Genomic DNA, 21,924 nt, shown 5'->3' with positions numbered 1-21,924 from the left:
GTATCGATCGCCAACGAGATTACGGCGAAAAAATCTCGATCCAAAGTCGGGACTGTTTTCATCAAGTTCGTAAATATTAAATGCACCCTCGCGATTAAAGAACCGGGGTTGCGCCCAGGGACGGGGGAAGATTCCTGCCAGGACTTTTATACGATAAACCGTTTTATTTTAATAATTGTGTGTGCGTGTATTTTGTACAATATAATAATAATAATTATAGTAGCAATAGAAGTAATAGTAGAACAATAGTAGTAGGAGAAGTAGTAGTAGTAGAACAGCTGGGAAGTGGTAACAGCGTGTTTTATCTCGCCGGAATCCACGGCATTACAGGTTAGGTTGGTCGCGGTGTGATACAGCGCGCGGACTTCTCTCGTCTTCCCGCGTCGTCCTCTCGTGACTGTTTCGGTGTCGCGTAAGGCACGAAACGAAAAGCCACCTATAACCACGAGATTCTGGGACAATGTCGCGCCATTGTTGCCTCTACTGCCGCCACGACTATATTCGTCGGTTCGAAGGATGTTTCGAGATTGCTTGATGATCGATCGTTTGAATTTGCGGTTAGGTATCGGTTCTCCAGAAGAGCTGTTTATTCCTCCTCTTCCTCCTCCTCCTCCTCTTCCTCCTCCTCCTCTTCCTCCTCCTCTTCCTCCTCCTCCTCCTCTTCCTCCTCCTCGCCCTCGTCCTTGTCCTTTCCTTCTCCTCCCTCTTCCTCCTCCTCCTCCTCCTCCTCCTCTTCTTCCTCTTCTTCGAATTGTGGCTCCTCCAACTCCTCGTCCTCAGCCGCAGCCTTCACGTCTTCCTCGCCCTCCGGGGACTCGGGGTCTCCAGGTTTCTTGCCTGGCCTCTCGCCGAACCACTTCGGCAACTTCGCTGTTTTCGGAAAGAAACGTGTTAAATTATTACGGGCCATCGATTCTTAATGAGGCTTTTACTGTCTTGGCTATATATCGTACGATGGAAGCGAGGATATCTTAGACATTTTCTTATCGCGAGGTAGACCTAGCTGCACCAGCGTTTTTTTTAAAGGAATCGGGGCTGAACTCGATGAGTATTGATAAGTTAATAGTAAATACCGACTAATGCCACAAATAAGTATTACGTTCCTGACTCGATTAATGAGTTTCGTTAAAATTTCAATGGCTTGCAACCAAATTACAACCCTGATGGATCACAGTTACCAAATCCTCCAAAGAACAATTCTTTCCCTTTGATCCCGTGCCACTTTCCCAAAGTACAACACCAAAGGGAAATTTAATATCCAAGTCCAAATGTTCTGAAAATTACCAACGCTCGTCGATCCCTACGTTTCACCCCCCAATTTCGTGCGAACTAGGGCTGGGACTATTCGAATATTTGAGTATTCGAATGCTACGAAAAAACTTCGAATATTTGAGTATTCGAATGCTACGAAAAAACTTCGAATATTTGAGTATTCGAATGCTACGAATAAACTTCGAATATTTGAGTATTCGAATGCTACGAATAAACTTCGAATATTTGAGTATTCGAATGTTATTATTCGAATACATCAGTATTCAAATGTTATTATTCGAATACATCAGTATTCAAATGTTATTATTCAAATACATCAGTATTCGAATGTTATTATTCGAATACATCAGTATTCGAACACTAATGTATTCGAATAGTATGGTGTGAAGTGGGTCAAAATTAGCTTACAAGATTTCACCCAGACAAATGAACCTAAAGAACTTGATTTATAATTCACACCATATTATTCGAATACATCAGTATTTGAATACTTAATTATTCGAATACATCAGTATTTGAATACTTAAATATTCGAATAGTATTCGAATACTTGGATATTCGAATTATATTCGCCAAATAATAGAGCAACTGAATTATTCGAATACCGAAAAATTCGACAAATAGTCCCAGCCCTAGTGCGAACCCCATTCGTCAGAGCCGCGACCTCGTGATCTCGGATTCTACAAGCGTAACGAAACAGTCGTTGCGCTTCAATTGACATTTATCATTCACGGATGAAAGGGAAGCGCGGGATGCGAAACGTAGGGAATTCGCGAAACGCTGGCCTCGCTATGAATAACGAACTGTGGCGAAAACTTTTCGCCCGCTTTCCATCGGACGGGCGTGCCTTCGGTGCCCGCGAAAGTATACTTCTCTGCGGCCGTTACAGTTTCACCCAGTTTCCAGAAAACGTTCTGGACGATCCGGGCTCCGAGACCCGCGTCTCGAGCAAACGCATACGATGCTACACGGTCAGATAATAAACTGGCGAGAAAGAACGGAACTCTTTTCGCGGCTTTGCGCACAGTTACCGACGTGCTATCCGTCGACAAACGACTGAAACTACTTTCAACCTGTTGAACGGAGAAAATTCTTCATTGTATTTACAATGGGAGCACGGTACGTTGCTGCTCGAGCCGCACGAGCTGCTAAACATTCCGCAGCTTCTCTTTTGAAACCCGCAGGGACCCTAAATATTCCAAACACCACGAATCTACCATTTTCATATATGCGTCTGCTCGAAATTGATTCTAGAATACGTACTCTTCTGGCGACCAAGGAATTGTTCCTTCTGCTGGGTCCACTGCTTCTCTATGACTTCCTTCTGCTGTTCGGTCAGACCCTGAAACAGCAACGGACAAAATGGCATGCTAGGATACATCGTCACACGGGGGGCACTCGCCTGGACCATCGGTATTCGAGACAATGGCGTGCTAATCTGTCCTCGAGGGGGTTGAAGGGCCACGGAGAAAAAAGAAATCGATCCTATTCCATAATCCATTCAGCGTATTCCGCCGGAGCTTCGTCACCTTTTCCGGCTAACGAATCGATTGGACGATAAGGGGTGAACATACCACGATCAACCAAACACCCGTTAGCTTGTCTCACTATTCTTGTTAATGACGGGCTCTTGTAACACAAATCTTTGTAGGTACCTACTCCCTTGTTACGCAGAGTGGACGTTAGTCACTTGACAGTGATGTCGAGGTGTGACGATGTCTCGTAACGAAAGTGTGCGGGTGTATATTCGAAGATCGTGTCGATTTAGCGCGCGTGGGTCCATCATTGCCGATCGCTTCAAAGACGTGGTAAAAAATAATACATGGGATCGTGAAGTCGCGAATGAAGTGGATTCGCAATAAGTGGAATCATATGTCTGTGGCTCGAAGCTCTGCCCTAAATAGTGTAGAGGTATCCGCGAGCATTGTATTCGCCTTTGTTACGGTAATGAATTACGACGAATATCAGAGGCCAGAGCGTAATTACTGTGCTTTATGGACAAAACAAAGCCCTGGGCACGGCACACTTTCGGTGGCCTCCATTGTGTTCTGGCTCCACTATTTAGTACTAACACGGATCCAACGAGAATTAGAAACACGATCGTCGTAACGATCTTAGGGCGTGGGTGGGCAAAAGGGGAGGTTTCAACCAGCAACGCAAGCAAACGGGGGGGGGGTGATACAGTAACAGTGGGAGAGAGAGAGAGAGATACACAGAGAGATACAGAGACACATAGAGATATAGAGAGTGTGCTCGAGAAGACTCACTTTTGTTGCGCTTCATGAACTGTTCTGTTTTCTGTTTCCACAGTTTCTCGTTGTACTCTGCTAAAAGCGTGTCATAGCCCTGCGATTCAATCGACATTCTTCACTGATGATCACTCGCCTTTCTACAAGTACTGCTGCCTAACCAGCTACGTCGCTTATTCTTTTCTATTTTGTCCCCCCCTCTTACTTTGCAAGGAATTTTTCACGTCTCTGACAAACATATCTCCGCCTCCGTGATAATTATTATTACAACAGATCTCTTTCTTCGAAAGCAATCCTACTACAGCGAGTGTAATGCATGAATTTTGACTCCATCGTAATGCCTATGCATCCACGTTTTCGATTAATTATACAAGTACGTTTGGGTCGGCCGAATCGAAGAATGAGCGACTGATTTAATCAGAGGACAAGTATACTTACACCCTCGAACAGCTTCTTCTTGTCGTCGTAGGACCTGGTATCCACGCGACGTTCGTATTTGGAGGCGACTTGGATCTTGGGCTGTAACAGAGAAAAGTCGTTTTACAGCGTCGAAGGTATTGGCCTGATCCCGACGATCATTCTGCCGATTCACTTACAGGGTACTTGCCGGTGAGGGCTTCGGGATCGAGACCTTTCTTCAAGGCCTTGTGCCTCAACTGCTGCTTCTGACGTTCCTTTAATTCTTTAAGCTGGAACAGAACATAGATCGTTGCCCAACGAGGTCTCTAATTATTATTTAGCTACAGTTACGGCACTGACGTCATAGTCCTGGCGTTTCTGTCGCTCTTCAAGATCGTATTTCTCGGTCTCCAGCTTGACTATGGTGTCCCAGAGTTCGTTGGCCTTGGATCGGAGCTTCTCGATGGACAGGTTATCGATTTCCAATGGTTTGATGCGGATGCTCAGCGAGATTTTCTTCTCCTCTTCGAGCTGTTCTTTCGTCTTGTTGCGCTCCACTTGCGCCGACGTAAGTTGTCCCTGTACCGAGCCCGGGAACGCGTTAGTAACTCGGAAACGAACGTGGCTCGCGGGCACGCTTGGTGGCGATTCAACCGCGTCGCCGATCGATACTAACCGCCAGATCTTTCCTGGTGATGGTGAAATTGGGGCCTTTCTTGCTTGCCTGATCCTTCATCGCTTGCATCATAGCTTGGCGTTTCTTTTCTGACTCTTCGAGACGCCTGCGTAAACCATTTTCTACATAAATCTCACCGTTTAAACACAAAGCACAAGACACCGGGCGAACGGAGGCGAACGTACCTTCTCTTCTCCTCGATGTCACGTTGCTTCTTCTCCTCTGTAAATATCAAAGAACGTTGAGAGCCATAATTCTCGGGCACAGCCTCGATAGCGGAAGATACAGAGCTCATGACATACCGATTTCGCGTTGACGACGCTCTTCCTCCTCCTTCTTTTTCTGGGCCAATCTCTTCTCCTCGTCCGCGCGAGTGATCTTGCGCTTGGCTTGCTTCTCCTATGTGGCGCGGCAGATAAAGCAAATAATCAATGAGGGATTCACGCCGGATCCATGAAATCCACCGTCGAGTAGAGGGTGATCCCGTCCCGCGGATACGAACCTTCAATCTCTTCAGCTCCTCCTCCTCTTTGGCCCTCTGCTTCCGCCATTCTGCGATGTATTCCTTGAGCTGTTCGTCTAAGTCGCTTCTCTTCTGTTCCTGCCTCTGTGGCCGCCCAACAAACCAAACAGATAGAGCGTAAATACGCGTGCATGCAGAATCAGCGGCGAATATCGTGTGTCTACGAGATCCGCGGGATCTATCCTCACCTTCATAAACTCGGGATTCTCCCCAGAGTCCCTGATGTAGGCCGGAGCGAAAACAAAAGTAACTCTCTTTAGTTGCTGCCGCTCGTCCTCCGGAGGGATCTCGTAGAGATCCTCCAGAACTCCGTTACGCCACTCTCGCGTTCCACTTTCCATTATTTATTACACCCCCATCCATTCTCTCTCGTGGCGAATAACTCTTTCTTTCGTCTGCACGTCTCCCTGATCCCCGCCCTTTTGCATCCCCGTTTGCTCACTTTCGTCTCACCACACGCAGCCAGACACACGCAAACGGACGGACGTACGGACAGACAGAGAGTACAGTTTTGTACGAAGCGCGTGGACAGAAGATAATTAGGCGCGCAGCGTGAAAAAAAGAAAACTGAAGAATACTTGTACTTGGGGGGAGGGTGCGGTGGCGCGCGGAGGCGGGCAGACTTTAACGAGTTTCGGAATATGAAGGCTTTCGCGGAGGATTTCGCGGTCGTTTGAATTTTAATCTCGACTTGCCTCTTGGGTAGGCGCGTTTAATGAAATTGCGAGAAAAGAGGATCAAGTTCGTGGTGAACCGAGGGGCTGAGAATCTTTTCGCTGATTCAGTGCAGCTAAATGTTTTTGAAACGTAGGTAATGGTGGTATATTGTACGTCGAAACGAGAAAAAAGTAAAGATTCTTTTGATGAATTTAGTTTATCAGAAATTTGGACGCTCTTCAAAAATCGAATTAGCGATAGAAATTGCATCAGGTGGATCGAATACAGGGTGACGTTGGGCTAAGGATCTCTAATTTTAACGATGATTCCGTGGCGGCAATATATGGGTGGCTGCCCGACTCTTGGATCGTGGGGATCGATGGGGGACGCTCGTTTAGGGTTTAGTTTGAGAAAAATAATACGGAAAAAAAGCCGCTCGTGAACAAGCGATTAAGCATTTGTACAGAAGCGTTTTAGCAGGTTCGAAGAGAAAATCCGACAAAACTGGTCAGCGTACAACGAGAACAAGAATAGTCGTGTCTGAAACGAAATTGGGGCGACAAATACTGCGATCCAATAACAGCTTCGAAATTCTTTTAAAAGCGCTGCAATGTATTATCGACAATTTACAAAATACCCGAGTATCAAGCGATATAAATGAATTGAACTTTACCGAGTCACACGATCCTTCACGCTATTAAAAAAGAAAAAAAAAATAGATTGATGATGAAGGAGAAGCGGGATAAAAATGGAGCACACTGATCCAGCACTCACTCTTCTTCTCGTCAGACATTTTCTTCTGCTCTCCCAAATCGAGCGCAAGCAACACACAGTCGCCGCTGTCGTCATTCTTAATGTCAATTAATATCCACAACGCCGTGAGAAAGAAAGCAACAGTCGAAAGCCAAGGAGCTGGCCAGTTTACATGAGAGTTGAGGTTCCGGACGATCGTGTCATCTCGGAAGATCACTGAGCCTCCCCCGCGCAATCACGTATCAGCATAAATACTTCCCGAACTATTAATCGCGAGATCCCTCCTCGTAGCCGGGGGGATTCAATTGAACGCGAGAAACCTCGGAAGCTAAATTTACCAAAATTCAGCGCCTCCGATTAAAAATTGCAACGTAATTAATTAAAATAGAAGTTAATTTACGATTGGGACCGTTTCCGGCGGATTGTGTTGAACGAGAAGCTCGAAATCCGCGGTTCCACGAAGAACTCAGTGACCTCCCCTAACGCTTTAGCCGATCTTACTGCGACAAACGAGACCGAAAATCAGAGGAGAATTGGCTGGTGGGCGATTATTGCTGCGGGTCGATTGATTATGGCGCAAGGTCAACATCGTTAACAACAGAACGTGACAAAGACGAGGTTGGTGGGGGTTGGGTGGGTTCTGGGGGGGGGGGGGTGGACGAAGGGCACGAAATTGGCAGGGAGAAAAACAAAAACGACTCCTGGGAACGCAGGACACAAGAAAAAATAAACACGAAACACGACACCAACTGGTTGGCTGAAAACGAAATCAACGAAAACGTGGATGGACTCGTCGATGCGTTTTTACAACGGATTACGCGTACGTGCACGTGGCACACGGAATTATGTACAGAGCCGTTAATTCGTGATTAATCAGATGTAGACAGAGAGACAGAGATAGAGAGACAAAACGTAAAAAACACGAGAACGGGGTGGGGGTGAAAGAGACAGAGAGAAACATGAGCTTTGGGGCGGGGGTGGTTGCTTCGAGCACTGATCACGAATTATTAGACTTGTTTCAAGGTTTTTGGCTGGATCGAGACGTCGATTGTGCGGTTAAGTAAGACTTGCGGGCACAAAGAAACACAGTACGTTCGAAAGGAATCTCGAGGTGCAACAATCGGTGTTTCAGGGAACACGAGTAATGATACAAATGGAATTTCGAGATATTGAAATTTACAAAAAGGGTGGATAGCTCGCTGTATCTGCAAAGAAATTCCTTGACCTAGAAACAGAGAATAAACGTCCCCTCGATTTTATAAATTCTTCTCTCTAGAGGTCGCGACTGTCAACCCCCTTGATCAGATTGGCATCGGAGCTTCGATGGTCTCGCGTTTCCATCGAACACAGTGTACTCATTAATCGGATTGCATCTCTTTAGAACGCGGAGCGTCTCAAACGGACACCGAGGCTTCGGTATAAGAATAAACCGCATTACGTTATCGTACACATATTTATGAAACGTTTGGCAACGGTCCAGTCGACGCAAGTTATAGTTAGTTGCACACAACCCCTTATGCAACTGCGGCCCGTATAATACGGTCAAAAGCCTTTAAAACTTTTCGACTAAACAACCTTGTCGCGCATAAATTCCCGCGCGATTATGCACCGTCCCGTTTTAATTGCTCGTGTTACACGGTCAAGGACCTCGGGCAGAAATTATACCCACAGAAATTCTCTGGCTTTCGAACGAGCCTGAAACTGTGGCACCCTCTCCGAACAATTAGACGTGGAAAGTCTTAGGTGGTGGTGGAGCGATTGAGTTTGAAAGGATTACTTCGAAAACGTCCCACCTTCTTCCCGATACCCGGCGGGTCAGAAGCGCTATTCACTTTCAATAATAGCGCGAGGAATGTTTGTCGCTCATCGGGGGGTCTCGTTCCCGCCAAAAATTCGAAAGAAAGCGCGGACTTTAGGGGGCGGGGGGGTAGTGTGTGAGAGCGGCCGAAGAAGAAGAGGAAAGTATTATTGACGTGTAAACACCTCGAGAGATTCAACTTACTTTTGGGACGCCCTACCCCTACAAAAAAAGAAAGGAAAGGTACATTAATAACAAGTGACAAATGTCTTTGGTGTCTTTTTAACGTGGGACTGCACAAAGCCGCGGTATCGTACGATCGAGCTCGCCTTTCGCGGTTTCGTTATCCCTCCCGTTTACGGGATTAAATCCAGTGTCCATCGATCGGACGAAAGAAAGCATCGCTAGAATCGACGACGGCCTGCCGCTGTTCCATCCCCTTTTATACCCTTCCGTTCGTCCTATTTTTTTTTTTTCTCTCCTTCTTTACGACCGATCGTTAGAAAAGTTTTGCCCACAGGCGGAACAGGGAGCGATGCTCGCGTGCTCGCGGGCATCTCGATTGGCTTTTTATAGACGACGTAAAAGTGGAGAACAGGCAGCCTACCGTCACTTTCGTCTCGAGGATCCTGAGATCACACCTATATATAGCTTCCTCGCGAAACATTTCCCAGTCGCCCGGCACGGAATGCGAGAAAAAGTACGACGATTATGCGACAGAGATAATGCGCAAAGAGACAGAGAGAGAGAGATAGAGAGAGAGAGATAGTTAGGTGTTGTGGTGTGTGATGGTGGGCGGCATTCCCTCGGATCGATCGGAAAGTAACGGTGATTCGTTGTCGATGAAAGTCGAAGAAATGGAAAATCAGGGAGCAAAGAAGAAACGGAGCTTTGATGTCTAAGCGATCGTACGCATCGGCGAATGAGGCCGAGAGGAGAGAGATATCACTGCTTAATCGCGAGGAAGCGCGACTTGGAATCACCGATTACTTTACCATCGTCTGCGTTTCGCTGAGAAGACGCGTGACCGCGTGCAGGTGTGCCTCTGTCCCGTTCGAAACGACCAAGGATCACACTGTATAGCGAGGGACACCTGAGGCGTGTACATGGACGTGTATCAGACGGGACAGGGTGGCAGCGATAGACGTATTTGTTTAACCATCGACACAACAACAGCGACACAGCACCAAAAAAAAGAAGAGAAAAAAAAAGGTAAAGAAAAACAACAGAATCATGAATAACAGCGGACGGACCAACAGGAGATTGACGTCAGAAGTAGAAAGGTGTACGAGCGAGTGCGCGCGTAACAAAATCAGCCCTCGTCGCTTCCCTTTTCCTTTCATCGCGCTAATATTAACTTCCCAACCATCGAGTCATCGATCGGCAAGGATTTCAAAAATATTCACGCCAGCAACATTAAAAAGTCAAAGGACAAAAAAAGAGGAGTTCCTTTTTAAAAAGGGGGTGTGGGGGTTGGGGTAGGGGGTGAAAAACATGACGCGCATGAACGCAAGCCTGTGCCGTCGGTGATCCGACGCGTTCGAAAAAGCTGGGGAAAAACAATCTAAAGGGAGAACTCGGGACGCGCCCTACGCGTCACCGTGCTCCGCGGACAATATTTTTAAGTGCCGGCGAGGAAAAAAAACGGGCGAAGAAAGAGAGGGTGGACGCCGGCGCGACGCGTTCCGCCTCTAAAGTGGAAGAAGTGATTCTTCATTGTCAGGATGCTGAGCCCGTGTACGGGGTCCAACGATATCAGATTACTGTAGAAGTTTGACTCGAAAAATCCATCTAGCCGGGCGAGAAAGCGATTCTCGCGGATCTGCCGTGAAATTAAAAAAAAAAAAAAAACCTCGGGACCAGGCCGCTGAAAAAGGGTGGTCGAGGGGGTGGGACGAGCTCCGGAGCGATCCTCGCCGCCCCTGCGCCGCGAGTCGTCCGTCGGACCGATCGCGCGAAATTGTCTCGCGGCAAAAAAAATCTTTCTCTCCGCGCGAATTGCCGGAAATTAGCCGCGGCCTATGTACAACGCTCGCCTCTGGGGCAGCAGAATGGGGCAGGGGACAGAACGGAAGTGCCGCTCCAGAAAGAACCAGCGATGGCGATTGTGGAGGAGAGACGATATAACTTGCTGGAGGAAAGAAAACGGAGTGTCTCGACAGAGAGGACGATGACTACGGACTAAAAACGATGTAGCGAGACAGGGAAAGAAAGAAAGAGAGACGGGGGAAAGGGGAGAGAGAGAGAGAGAGAAGTGGGCAGCGAGATAGAGAGAGAGAGAGAGAGAGAGATAGAGAGAAAGAGAGAGATAGAGGAAAACAATGCGAACGTCTCACAAATAGAAATTAATTGTTTGTACAAAAGAGAAAGAATACATTGCGTGAACAGCGACCGGTGAGAGACAGAGATTTAAGAGCGAAATAGCGGGCGTACAGGATGTATACTTTGAACAATCAATATTTATCGATACAAGACAGTACAACGGTTAGGCGATTAAACAGAGCGAGAAAAAGAAATAGAGAAAGAAAAAGAACACTGCGAACAGGCGATTTTTACAATTCGTTTTTTGTTTGTTTTTTTTTGTTGTCGGGGAAAAACTTACTCGATCTTCCTCTCGGTGTGCCTTCGATTTTCGGATTTTTCGATACGCGCCGCGCGTTCGTCGTTTGGTCGATGGTGATTGGTGGTTTTTTTGATTGGTTGGTTGGTTGGTTTTTTTTTGTGTATTGTATGTGGAGATTCAGGCGTAGGAGGGTGGAGAGAGAGAGATAGACAAAAAAAAAGAGAAACGGAGATCATAAACCAAAGTCAGAGAAAATGGCCAGCCGGTTTGATTCTATTATCGGGCGGCCGACGGATCGGCCGCCAATCGATAATTACACTTCCACCCCTCGAATCGCCGAGAAATGCCGCCTCGCCGCGAAGAATGGCGACGCGATTGCCATCGGGATCGTTTCGTTTTAGTCTCGTTTCGGCCACCGTCGACGGCGATATTTCTCGGCGGTTCGTTTCGCTCGGGACGACTCAATATTTTGCTCCGCTGCCTGTTAAATCGTCTTCGCGCGACGATGCGGGACCGTCCGGCCGGAAGAAAATGTTGAATCGTGGTCTGCTGTGTTTTGCGCAAACGAACGACACGCTTAAAGACATCCCGACTGTAATTTCAGCCCGGAGACGGGAGCTCTGGCCGAATTACCGTGCGACACCGTTGAATTACTATGCGGCTAGACATTCGTAGACACGGTGTCATTCGTCTGCTCTATTTTCGCGAGGGAAGCACGACTGTTCTAATCTTAACGGTTCTTCGGGAGAGATCGCTCTAGGTAGGGCGCTAAACGTAATTCTTCAGGATTCGCGTCACTAAGCTCCCCTTCGCGGTCTTAAAAAAACGTCTTCAAAACGGCTACGAGAGTCTTTGCTCGCGTGAAAAGTCTTCTTATCGCGTTCGAGCATCACCGCGTATCGCGTTACCAGCTACTTCGGGGATTAAGAGTGTATTCTCTTTGAAAAGCGTGCAAGCTGGATACTCGAGGGTGCCGCGAGGACAGCGCCCAGCGCATATCCTATTTCTGTGAAAAGAAGCGCGTCCGTTCTAATTCTAACCGGGTTCGTATTAGGCGAACGAGCGCAGTGTTCGATGCTCCGAGTCGTGCGCCCGTGATCGCGAAGTTGCACAAGCGTGTAACGCGTGGGACGGTAACTCGAGTCGGTGACAGTAAACGTAACGATACGCTAAATTCGAACGGCTAGGCTCGCAAATAAACGACGCGAAGTCTGCGGCTAGGGGATTGGTCCAGCTAGTACTCCGGAGCGGACGGAACGGAAGAGCGATCTCTCTCGAAGGGCAGAAGTGATGGTTGGGAATCCTAATTTCTCTAAAAGGGGGCGTCTGTTTTTCAAATTGGAAACCAAAGCGGTCGTGCGCGAAACGACACGGGGAGCAAGCTAGCTCCGATCGACTACGGGGCGCTGCTCAAAAGGAGCCTAGAGTCTAGAAGACTGAGATCGGTGGAGGGGGAAAAAACGAGAGCTAAAAGATCCCGCGGTTGACTCTGCGCAGTAGTAGCAGACGTCTATACGCAGACACGCCTCCGGAACTTACTTCCTGGAATGAGAAAACGAGAGAACGTGGACGTTAGAAATATCTTTGGGAATGTATCACGACGGGAATCGGGGATATGCCAGGGCAACACTTACGTTTCCTCGACCACCTCCTCCTCGCTGCTGCAAAACAGAAAACGGAAAACAAAATCGGTTAGTGAACGGGGCACAGGTGGTATACAGGGGGGCGGGGGCTATTGAACAAACGTGAAAAAAAAAAGAAACGAACACAAGAATAGAGGGGTCTATGGGCTTTGGGGCAAATTGGCGTTCTCACGGGGTGCTTTCCATTTAATCGCACACTAAAACTGTTTCCCTCCAAGATCATCGTATTCAGCTACATTTACCTTGCACAGCTTTCGAATTGGAAAAAACAGTGGAACGTAGAGTATAATAATCTATGCGGCTCTTGATCTGTCGCGACATTTTCGGACCCATCCGTCCACCTTACTGAATATGGATCCAAGTCGATCTACCCAGATGAATCATCGTTGGTGCGCGCAGCGTTTGCAGCCGTAATCAACTCTCTTGGCAATTTTAGGGAGCGATTTAATCAGGGTATCGTGCAATAACTACGATTCGATCCAGGCAAATACACGTGGGCACCAGGGAGGGGGTGTTACTTTCACAGCAAAATCGACAGTGTAGGGGTTGGGGTGTGTCGTGGGGCTGAATGTATAATCGATAACAGCTGATCGAATAACAGGGAAGGGTCACGATCGGGGATGATAATTACGGTGATTTCTTTCTGATCTTACGTGGAGGCTATTCGTTTCTCTTGGATATCGTTCCTAGCGTGACAACGATCAACACGGGATCTCGTTTATCCTCGACTTATGTGGCGATCCGATAGAGATCGCATCGAGCAAAGTAACTAGAAATCTGCGATTCTCGCTACCCTGAAAATCGCCGCTAAGAAACACTGGGCGTGATCTATCGACGACATACTTCTTTCGACGCTTCGTTGGGCTACCGTTACTATCTCTTACTTAAAAGTTACGCTTCGCTGAAATATCTCCGACATTCCCTGCCGCGAGGGCGCTCTCCGTGGCTCCGATTTCATGGATATTTCACCGCCCGGCTACGATCATTTTTCAGCCCCTGTCCCGCGCACGTGGGAGCCCCTCTTACGTAACACGCAGCCTCGTAGCCGCTTTATCGGAAGCCGCGATCCTATTTCACTGGTCGCTTCCATTCTATCGACGAAATCGGCCACGTTCGAGGATTAAATCTCAATATTCGAGCGGCTCAAGCGCCAGGGAATGTCGAGGTTCGAGTCCATTATCCTTCGCCATTTCTTGTGGCCAGTTTCAATACTTACGAGTATTGGTCCTCGTCGTCCGACATGTTTGCGGGTGGTTAAGGTGCTGCAACAGGCAAACGGATCACTGATTAGCACGACCAGCCCCTTATCGGTTACCTTCTAACGTCGTTTCACACCGATCCTTGCGTCCCGGTCACGATTTCACGCCGACGAAGCGGAAAGGACGAACCGAATCGCCTACGTGCAGGTGCGATCTTTCGATTTATACGGGGCCCGAGGGCGGGGAGGACCCGACGGTTCTCCTCCTACGTTCGCGGGTGAGAAGAACAGCGACGCACTCGCGAGCAGAGTCCCGAAAAAGAAATCTGATAAATCCGAGCGCGGAGCAATCCGTATCGTCCCCTTCGCTTGGCACGCGCGACGGTCCGAGCACCTCTCACGGGGAATTTTGAATAAACAAGCCGGGAAAGGCGAGAGGGAATTGAGGGAACGGCGGAGAAAGAGAGAAGAGAGGGCCAGGGCGGTGGTTGCCGAGCATAAATCGAACCTTGCGGGCGCCAGAAAGAAGAAGAGCTGGAAAAGAAAGGAAGTCGAAGGGGCGAGACGATGCACTGGTGCAAAGGTAATCTGATATTCTGAGACGAGAAAGAGAGTGCCAGTTTGCTAACCCTGGCCGCAAGCTCGACGTCGCAAGCTCTATAAGGAGCCATCCCCTTCTCTTCTTCGTCGCTCTAATTTTAGAGAAGCGACTCTATCGCTCGCTCTCTCTCTCCCTTTTTTCTCTCTTTCGCCTCCCTCACTCTCTATGGCAGTCCCTCCACCTCCTCCTCGAACCCGTCTTCGTTGCCGTTACCATCGTCGTCATCGAGCTTCGCTGTCCTCCCGAAGAAATTAACCATCGAGTTGGATAACACTTCTCTCGCTCGATTCGGACCAAGTTCTCTCTTTTCTTTCATCGATTCCATCTACCATGGTACCAGGGGAGACCCCTGTTGCCATCCGAACATCGTGAGTTTCCGTCGATTCGTGTATCACAAATCGATTCGTCGAAGCGCCGAATCAACCGGAATTCGAAGAATCCAGATATCCTCCACCGAGCTTCAATTCCCACGAACTGCTCGCCGCGGTGCGTAATGCCGTATAGTATGACATTGCACACGAACAGGAACAACATTACATAATTCTGCACGTCAGCCTAGAATGTCTCGAAACGGGATATTGGACGTGCGTTTATAGTTATCACGGCGCCAACGCGATTCGTTTCTATATCGGTACCCACTGACCCGCCATATTTGGGAAATGGAAGCAATTTCGTCCCCTCCCCCTGCCCGGTTACTCGAGCGTTAAATTCGAACCGAAGTACTTGTACATCCTCAGAAATTGCGGATATAAGATATCACCATAAAAAGAAAGTGCTCGTAACAATCATTGCTACGGAGAGAAACGTTCGAACTCGTCGGGAAGCAACTCCAAAGTACCCCCAAGCGCTTACGAACTTCTGGAAACGACGCCGCCTCACCGATTCCCTTCGCGCACTCGTTAAACGCGCCAAACATCGAATACTTGTCCTCGTCGCTCCTCGCCGGCGCTATTAAACTAAAAGCCATTCGCGTTAACAAAGTCGTCCTCAATTTTCCGAGCGTAAATTTCCGGGCCGATTAAGCGCGTCACACGAACGTCCCTGTCAGGCGCGGGAACGCACCGCGAAAGACGTCCCGAACAACGGGAGCCAAACTCCTGCACAGCCTCGACAAGTTTCCTGTACATTGTTCGAGCTTTCCCCCGCCCTCGCGGATATTCGTCCGATCCCTTGCGCGAACTTTCCCTCCCGAGATCCGAAGTTTCGCCGCGAGATCAGCCCGAGACGTCGAGACCGATCTCCCTGCGTTTCAGTAGATTAAGTCGTTGCATGGTCGGACACCGCTCGCGTTCGGACTCCGGCTGGTCGGGGGCGCTCGTAGATCCCTCGCTAGCCGAATCCTTCGGTCGTCAACGGCGATTTGCACGACGCTTTAGCACCACTTCCAAACCTGTTCACCCCTGCGATCCAAGGTAGCATCGATCATCCTCGGGAACGTTCGATCCACGGGCCGCGGCGGGTTGATCTCCCCACCCTCCACGGGACGTCGATGTACAAGCGTATCCGATTCTTTACGGACGTTTCACTTTCACACTTGCTTCGGGCTCCTTTCCCGTTGCTCCCCGCTCGGTATACTCGGGACCGGGCAATGCTCTGTCACGAGAACGGCAACGAAGACGAGCGATCCTCTCTGCGGCGCTCGCACTGACGACGCATCGCTAGATTCGCTCACTAATCGAACTCGTACGGGGAACGTTTCTGGTACACCACCGTTCGGACAGAGAGCCGCGACTCAGAGGTATCACTAATCAACCGATACGTTACGGAAGGTGGAACGGCAATGTCGCAACGTTGAACACAATGAAAAATAGTAGGAACTTACACTCGAACGGTGTCAATGTGTGGCAATGTGTGTGGACGTGTGGGTGGGTGGGAGAGTGTGTAATGTGTGGTATGAGGGTTCGCCTCGGGGCACCAGCCGAGCAACAGATGCTTCCAACAGGCACGCACGAAGAGCTTTTGCTGGTGGAATGTGGAGTCCGCGACAGCTCGAGCGGCTCTGAAGTCCTGCGGGCGGATTCTGGACAGCACCAAGACTCGGTGAACGATGCCTACTCGGGATTCGGCCGAGTCGATCGCTCCCTTTCGTCCTGCTATTAATAGACGGCAGATACGCGTCCGTGGGGCCGCGAGCGTGATACGATCCTGGCACGCTACTATTTTCGTCCCTTCTTAGATCCCGTGTGGACCGCCCGCTCTACCGTGGACCCCTTTCGCCTGTTCCGCCCCCGCGGACCTCATGTCCGACACGAATCATCGATTCGAGACAAATTGGTACGGATCGGCGGATTTTCAATACCTTCGCTCGCTGTTCCGCGCAGTGAGTCATACAGAGCAACCTGTCGTTGGTCTAATCAATTCAGTGGTTACAGTAAAAATCCCCGTTACCCGTCACCGCGACGTCGCAATTAAATCTGATTATAAGAATCCTTTGGGTTGCCGTAAATCTATAGTATTGTCAAAGTAACGATCGGGAGAATTGCGGTACCCGCAATGGAGTTTCTCCTTCCCGAGGATCGTAAGCTTCGGTTAATTGGCCTTAACTATTTCGCAGCTTAGAGGAAGTTCGTAGGTGTATCTATCTTCCAACGCCCTTTAGATTACTCCCACTTCGGGAACTTGCTCCGCGATGAAGGAACAGGTGGATGCTCCCGAATCCCGAGTAACTTGCTTAACGGTTCAATGAATCGCAGCGGCTTTAATTAGTAGCAGTTAATTGGTGTACTTGGATCATATAGTCCGTACAATTGAATCGCCTTGGATCCTCTTAGGAGCTATTAAGTTTCACGCAACCCTGTATTCGCGTCTGGCTCGCCTCACAGCTGACGCGTCGACATTTTTGGTGTTTTATACACAATGTGGGTATCGTTAACGCTTCCTCCATTTACTCTTTCACGCGTACCCTCGCCACGTTCCTAGCTCAAGTGTTTTATAAGATATTTTCATCGAGGTTTCATCCAGCCTTCAGGGATCCCCATTGTTTCCTACACTCAGCGGTGGAAAATGTGAAAAGTCCCGAGACCGCGAATGCTTCGAACCAAATTCCCCTACTGGACGATAAGAGCTCCGAGGGCAAGCAAAGCGGAGTACCGAGCGTAATTTTAGCCATTTAGAAATAGCAGCTTATTCGAAAGTGTACCAACCACTCGCGTAACCTTTTCGCATTTCCTTTTTACCTGCCTTCCGGCGAGATTCCGCCAGCGCTGAGGAAAGGAGAAAATGGAGGTGTATTTTTAATGGTCGGGCAGGAAGTCTCGAGCCGGTAATTATGGCCACGCCGAGGAACGGGGGCCGGGAAATTGCGGCGAATTTGTAAAACGTTTCGCGAATTGTCATTCAGCGGATGGCTATTTATATCGCGGGACGCGAAAGTGGTAAATTCTTCCATCTCCGGGCTTTTTCTCCTTTCATTTTCGTATAATATCCTCGCCCGCTTCTCGAGGGGGTTGAGGGGGGGTGTAGCACCTATATTTTCAAATGAACTCCGCGAGATATCCGCCCGACTTATCCGCGATAAGCAGCCTCGGGTCTCTCGAATAGGCCGTAAGGGCGGAATCCCAGATATGCCTTGCATTTGCCATAAAATTCTGCGGGATGTACGGCTGACTCATTCATAAATAGACTGTTCTGGTATCAAAAATAGCGCGAAGCGGAGTTACGTCGCCTGGCGTTTCTAAAATTCGATATGCAAGAACAAAAGGGAAAGGCGAATTTTTCCGTCGGGCAAGAAGCTATTTCCGACGCTGATATAGCTACATTATATCTGCCTCGCAGCCATTTCGTATTTGAGTTCGCCACTGGTAGACAGCTCGCTGCTCGCGCGTCCAACGCGGCACCGAATACATTTACCCTCCAACAATGACAGCAGAAAACCTACCAGTAGCGGCTACTTTAATCAAATCCACCGAGGACACTCCGCGTGATTAGGTAGACGGTAGGTAGTACTTGGATTGTACGGACAAACAGCAATATTCGCGAGTACTCTGATCGCTCTAGGCATCCGATCCTTCTCACGCGAGGCGCACTGTCTTAACACTATTTCTAGAGCTGACAGCGCTGCACATGTCCCAAGTATCTCGTTGGTTCACTTCGACAGATCTTCCGTTTCAACGGTAACCGTTACCACAGACCTCGTCACCCTAGAAGAGATGAGAATTAGCTGCTGACGGATGGGGCGAGTGGCTAAGGGTGAGTGTGTCGTCGGTGAATCACTTGTTTGAAGGATCCAAGGGTAAGGGTTGCGAGGGGCTCTTCGCACGAGGAAATCCCCGTGCAATCGTGACGAGTGGTCCCCGAGTAGGAGGTTGCTGCTACTCGGGGCAGCTGTGTCCGTGAATAAAAAAAGCACGACGGGCACAGGCGTTGTGTGTTGTGGAAACGGGAGCAGCGGCCGCGGAGCCGACGAAATAGGAGCCGCGATAAACGAATGTGGGTTGGCCCTGCGAGACCTTGGCGAAGGTGGAGGAGGTAGAACGAGAGAGGGACATCGAGGAAGGAGGCTACCTTATCAGAGGCAGCCTTGAAGCTGAAATCCTCGGCCGCGTGGTCGGCGTCGAGCCACGAGGCGGCTCCTTATATGGAGGGGGCCGCGCCGGGGAGAGGGCGTCCCGACGCTCCGGTATAAAGTTCCACGACGCCGGCCACGTCCGCTCACACCGCCTCAAAAACCTCACCTCCGCGTTCTCTCATGATTGCAGGGTAATCGCTCTTCGGCAACTCCGAACGTGCACTTTTACGCTCACGTAATTCAACCTCCCCTTAACTTCCAACTCTTGAACAATGCTCGGTAATTTCGCAGCTGGATCGACGTTGGATAATACCACGATCCGATCAGGGAGCGTTTTAATTCCGCTGCGGCACGGAATCGACTACGTGTTCGTTTAATGAAATTAAATCGGTTATAACGCTAATGCGTTAATTAATTTCGGGTCGAGCGGTCTGAATGGTTAACTGGATTTCTGAATGCGCAGGACATGTGATCTTGAATGGCTTGAATCGATTCTGAGTTAGCGAGCTTCCTCGGAGGGGCATAATCGTCATTGGAAATCTATCGTCGCTGATTTTTCCGATTCCTTTTTCATCGACGCAGCCTGACTAGCTGTGAATAAATATCTTCCTCAGCATCGATGTTCTGTAATTTTAGAAAACGAATACAGCGATATAAATCCCCGAGGGATTTTGGCACCGGCCACGATTTATGCAATGCTAAAAAAAAAAATAAGTAGACTTTTCTGCACATCAGTGACGCGAAACTTGGAGGTCATGTATCAAGAGGCTTCGGATATAGGATAGGGGAAAGAAAGAGCTAAAAATATTAAGCTCGTAAGAATTAATAAGCATTCCATTCGACTTTAAAAAATTTATTGTATCTTAAAACACTGACGTTGATAAATTACTATGATATTTATAATAGTGATTTTTTTAAAAAAAAAGCGCCTTCTTGCATTATTGTTTCTTCGAGTCAGAAATAAAAATTCAGTAATAGCCCTACGTTTCATAACGCGTAAACAGTTGTGCCTAATGCGCTCGGAGGACACGCAAGTAATACGATTCTCGGGTATTTGTATTGGATCGAAGTCAAAATGAAAATATTATATGGGTAAACTTATCAACAAGTACAGCTGTAACGTTATTGATAGGAGATTTCAAAGTGTTTCATTTTGCTCGTTAGTTGTAGCAAAGTAGGACTTTCGTCAACTTCTGTTAATTAGTGAAATTACTTTAATTATGATGTCTTATAATGTTAGGTACAATCGGTTTCTTGAAAGGCCTATCTTTCCCACCAAACCTAAGCTGACCCGACTCCTTTTTGCCACCAAAACCACCACCTAAAACATTACAACAAATTATGAATTCTATATTCGTATAAAGTCACGTTCAACTCAGAATACTATCGAACTTACCAAGTCTTCTTGGCTTCCAGCCTTTCATGCTACGCCCACACTCGTAGTCAACAAAAATTCTGCACCCCTTTAGAGTCGCATCGACGGAGCGTCTAACCGCTCTCCTAGCGTCATCTTCGCTTCTCATTTCCACAAACCCGTAACCTTGAGGTAGACCGGTTACAATGTCAACTATAACTTTCACCGACAGAACATCCCCGTACCTACAAAAGAACTGAACTTATTAATGTTTAAAGTGTGTGTAAATGGGCAGAATTGTGCTGAGACTGTGAAAGCTCTAAATGTGTACCTCCTTTAAATCGTATTTAGTAACTTTTGGACCAAATCTAGCCACGTACAGCGTTCTTTCTGGCTTTGATTTCAGTGAACGAGGTGGCTCAAAATGCGCCTGCATCGCACGACTAACAGCTTTATCGTGCGGCTCTGTGTCGGTACCATCTATACTGCCAGCTTTAAGAGGATCGTACTCCTTGGCATACGGACTCCAGTGCTGCAACGGATCCGTCTAAAAGCGAAGCACAATGAATTTCATTATAAAGTACCTTCGCAGAACTCTAAGAAATGGCTTACGAACATAACCTTTGAAATTGGATGAATATGTAACCAAGGGTTGAGTCAATACAAAATTATTACTTTATATTTCAAACTCCTCTCACACATCCACAATATTGCTTCTATTTTTCTTACAAATCGTCGTTCTTTGCTTACCATTGTAAAAATGAAAGTTCAAATAGTTCCAGCTAACAATGATTGTCATCGAACTACGATCGCACACTTTTACTAGAATTTCATTTGTAAGTATTATTGACAAACAATTTTGAAAAAAACGTAGAAACAGTGATACGACGTTATCGATACGACTTAAGTCGAAAACGCAAGCAAAGCAACTTTGCGTTACACGATGCTGCCATCTTCAGACAGTATTGCGAAAGCAATTTGAAAAGCGAGCACGATGTCACGAAGTTCCGTGACCAAATCGTCCCAATTGCAAAGCAGAAAGACTTCGTAGCTTTAGTGTCAGAAAGGTACACGCATTGAAAATGTAACAGATCCAATTGACGATATGAAACAACACTCACCGTCCTTTTTTTAAAGTGTTGTAAAAGAAATAATCGTATCCGGCGGGATTTTTATTTTTACGAGAGATCGTGCCGACAGATTTATGTGCACGTGTGACATAACGTAAAAATAATATGACCTGCTACATGTTCGCGTGAGCCGCGCTACTATTATTAAACCACGAAGTGGTGTTCGCATATTCTAAATAAAAATGCTAAATATCAGATTGATCAGCAATTCCTCGTAAGCTGTTCTTTTTGTTTTAATAAACAGAGGGAGATCTTATTTTCTCGCGTGTATAGGTTAGGGAATGCGGCGGGGAATTATTATTTCAACCAATTTTGGAATCTAGCTGCAGCTGGGCCACTCTGCGTCCTTGCCTAGATAGAAGAGGAACGGACGCGGTTAGAAACGGGAGAAGTCAGACAACAGGTGGAACTATAGCTATTAATATAATACACAACATCGCGCGGTTTCGTGTTCTGCACGACACTGTAGAAGACTTTATTTAAAGGCACGACTGGCGCGTTACATGCGCGTATTTACATAATACGAATTCCTATCGCGCGGGAGGCCCGTAAATCCACGATACCGCGCCGCTTCAAGAATCTCGGATCCGAGCGCGTATAT

The 21,924-nt window shown here is 47.9% G+C and overlaps 3 protein-coding genes across 17 annotated transcripts in view; 1 reads left to right on the top strand and 2 right to left on the bottom strand.

Annotated features, from left to right (window-relative positions):
- LOC143366809 (NADH-cytochrome b5 reductase 3-like) overlaps positions 1-21,924 on the top strand; it is a 48,941-nt gene that overhangs the window by 403 nt on the left and 26,614 nt on the right. The gene's annotated exons all lie outside the window — the stretch shown is intronic.
- Tpnt (troponin T, skeletal muscle) lies at positions 145-16,390 on the bottom strand. 13 transcript variants are annotated; one of them, XM_076808188.1, is made up of 15 exons: positions 15,723-15,773; positions 13,750-13,795; positions 12,521-12,551; positions 10,930-10,950; positions 8,532-8,549; positions 5,308-5,338; positions 5,099-5,203; positions 4,899-4,995; positions 4,782-4,818; positions 4,597-4,702; positions 4,281-4,499; positions 4,118-4,210; positions 3,960-4,040; positions 3,540-3,618; positions 145-870 (listed from the first exon to the last, which is right to left on the bottom strand). In XM_076808188.1, exons 1-15 carry the CDS (start codon positions 15,756-15,758, stop codon positions 587-589), a joined length of 1,284 nt encoding a protein of 427 aa, XP_076664303.1. In that variant the 5' UTR covers positions 15,759-15,773; the 3' UTR covers positions 145-586. The 13 variants fall into 13 exon arrangements, with proteins under 13 accessions (XP_076664303.1, XP_076664302.1, XP_076664305.1 ...); XM_076808187.1 differs by lacking the exon at positions 3,540-3,618 and adding an exon at positions 2,536-2,614; XM_076808190.1 differs by lacking the exons at positions 3,540-3,618; positions 15,723-15,773 and adding exons at positions 2,536-2,614; positions 14,546-14,572.
- LOC143366816 (U11/U12 small nuclear ribonucleoprotein 35 kDa protein) lies at positions 19,677-21,636 on the bottom strand. The gene is made up of 4 exons (XM_076808209.1): positions 20,944-21,636; positions 20,525-20,740; positions 20,236-20,449; positions 19,677-20,160 (listed from the first exon to the last, which is right to left on the bottom strand). The coding sequence occupies exons 1-4, from the start codon at positions 20,944-20,946 to the stop codon at positions 20,054-20,056; spliced, it is 540 nt and encodes a 179-aa protein (XP_076664324.1). The 5' UTR covers positions 20,947-21,636; the 3' UTR covers positions 19,677-20,053.

This window comes from Andrena cerasifolii, chromosome 3 (assembly GCF_050908995.1).
Source record: "Andrena cerasifolii isolate SP2316 chromosome 3, iyAndCera1_principal, whole genome shotgun sequence".
NCBI lineage: Eukaryota > Metazoa > Arthropoda > Insecta > Hymenoptera > Andrenidae > Andrena > Andrena cerasifolii.
The sequence above is the reverse complement of the archived record's forward strand: the minus strand, read 5'-3'. Positions and strand labels throughout refer to the sequence as shown.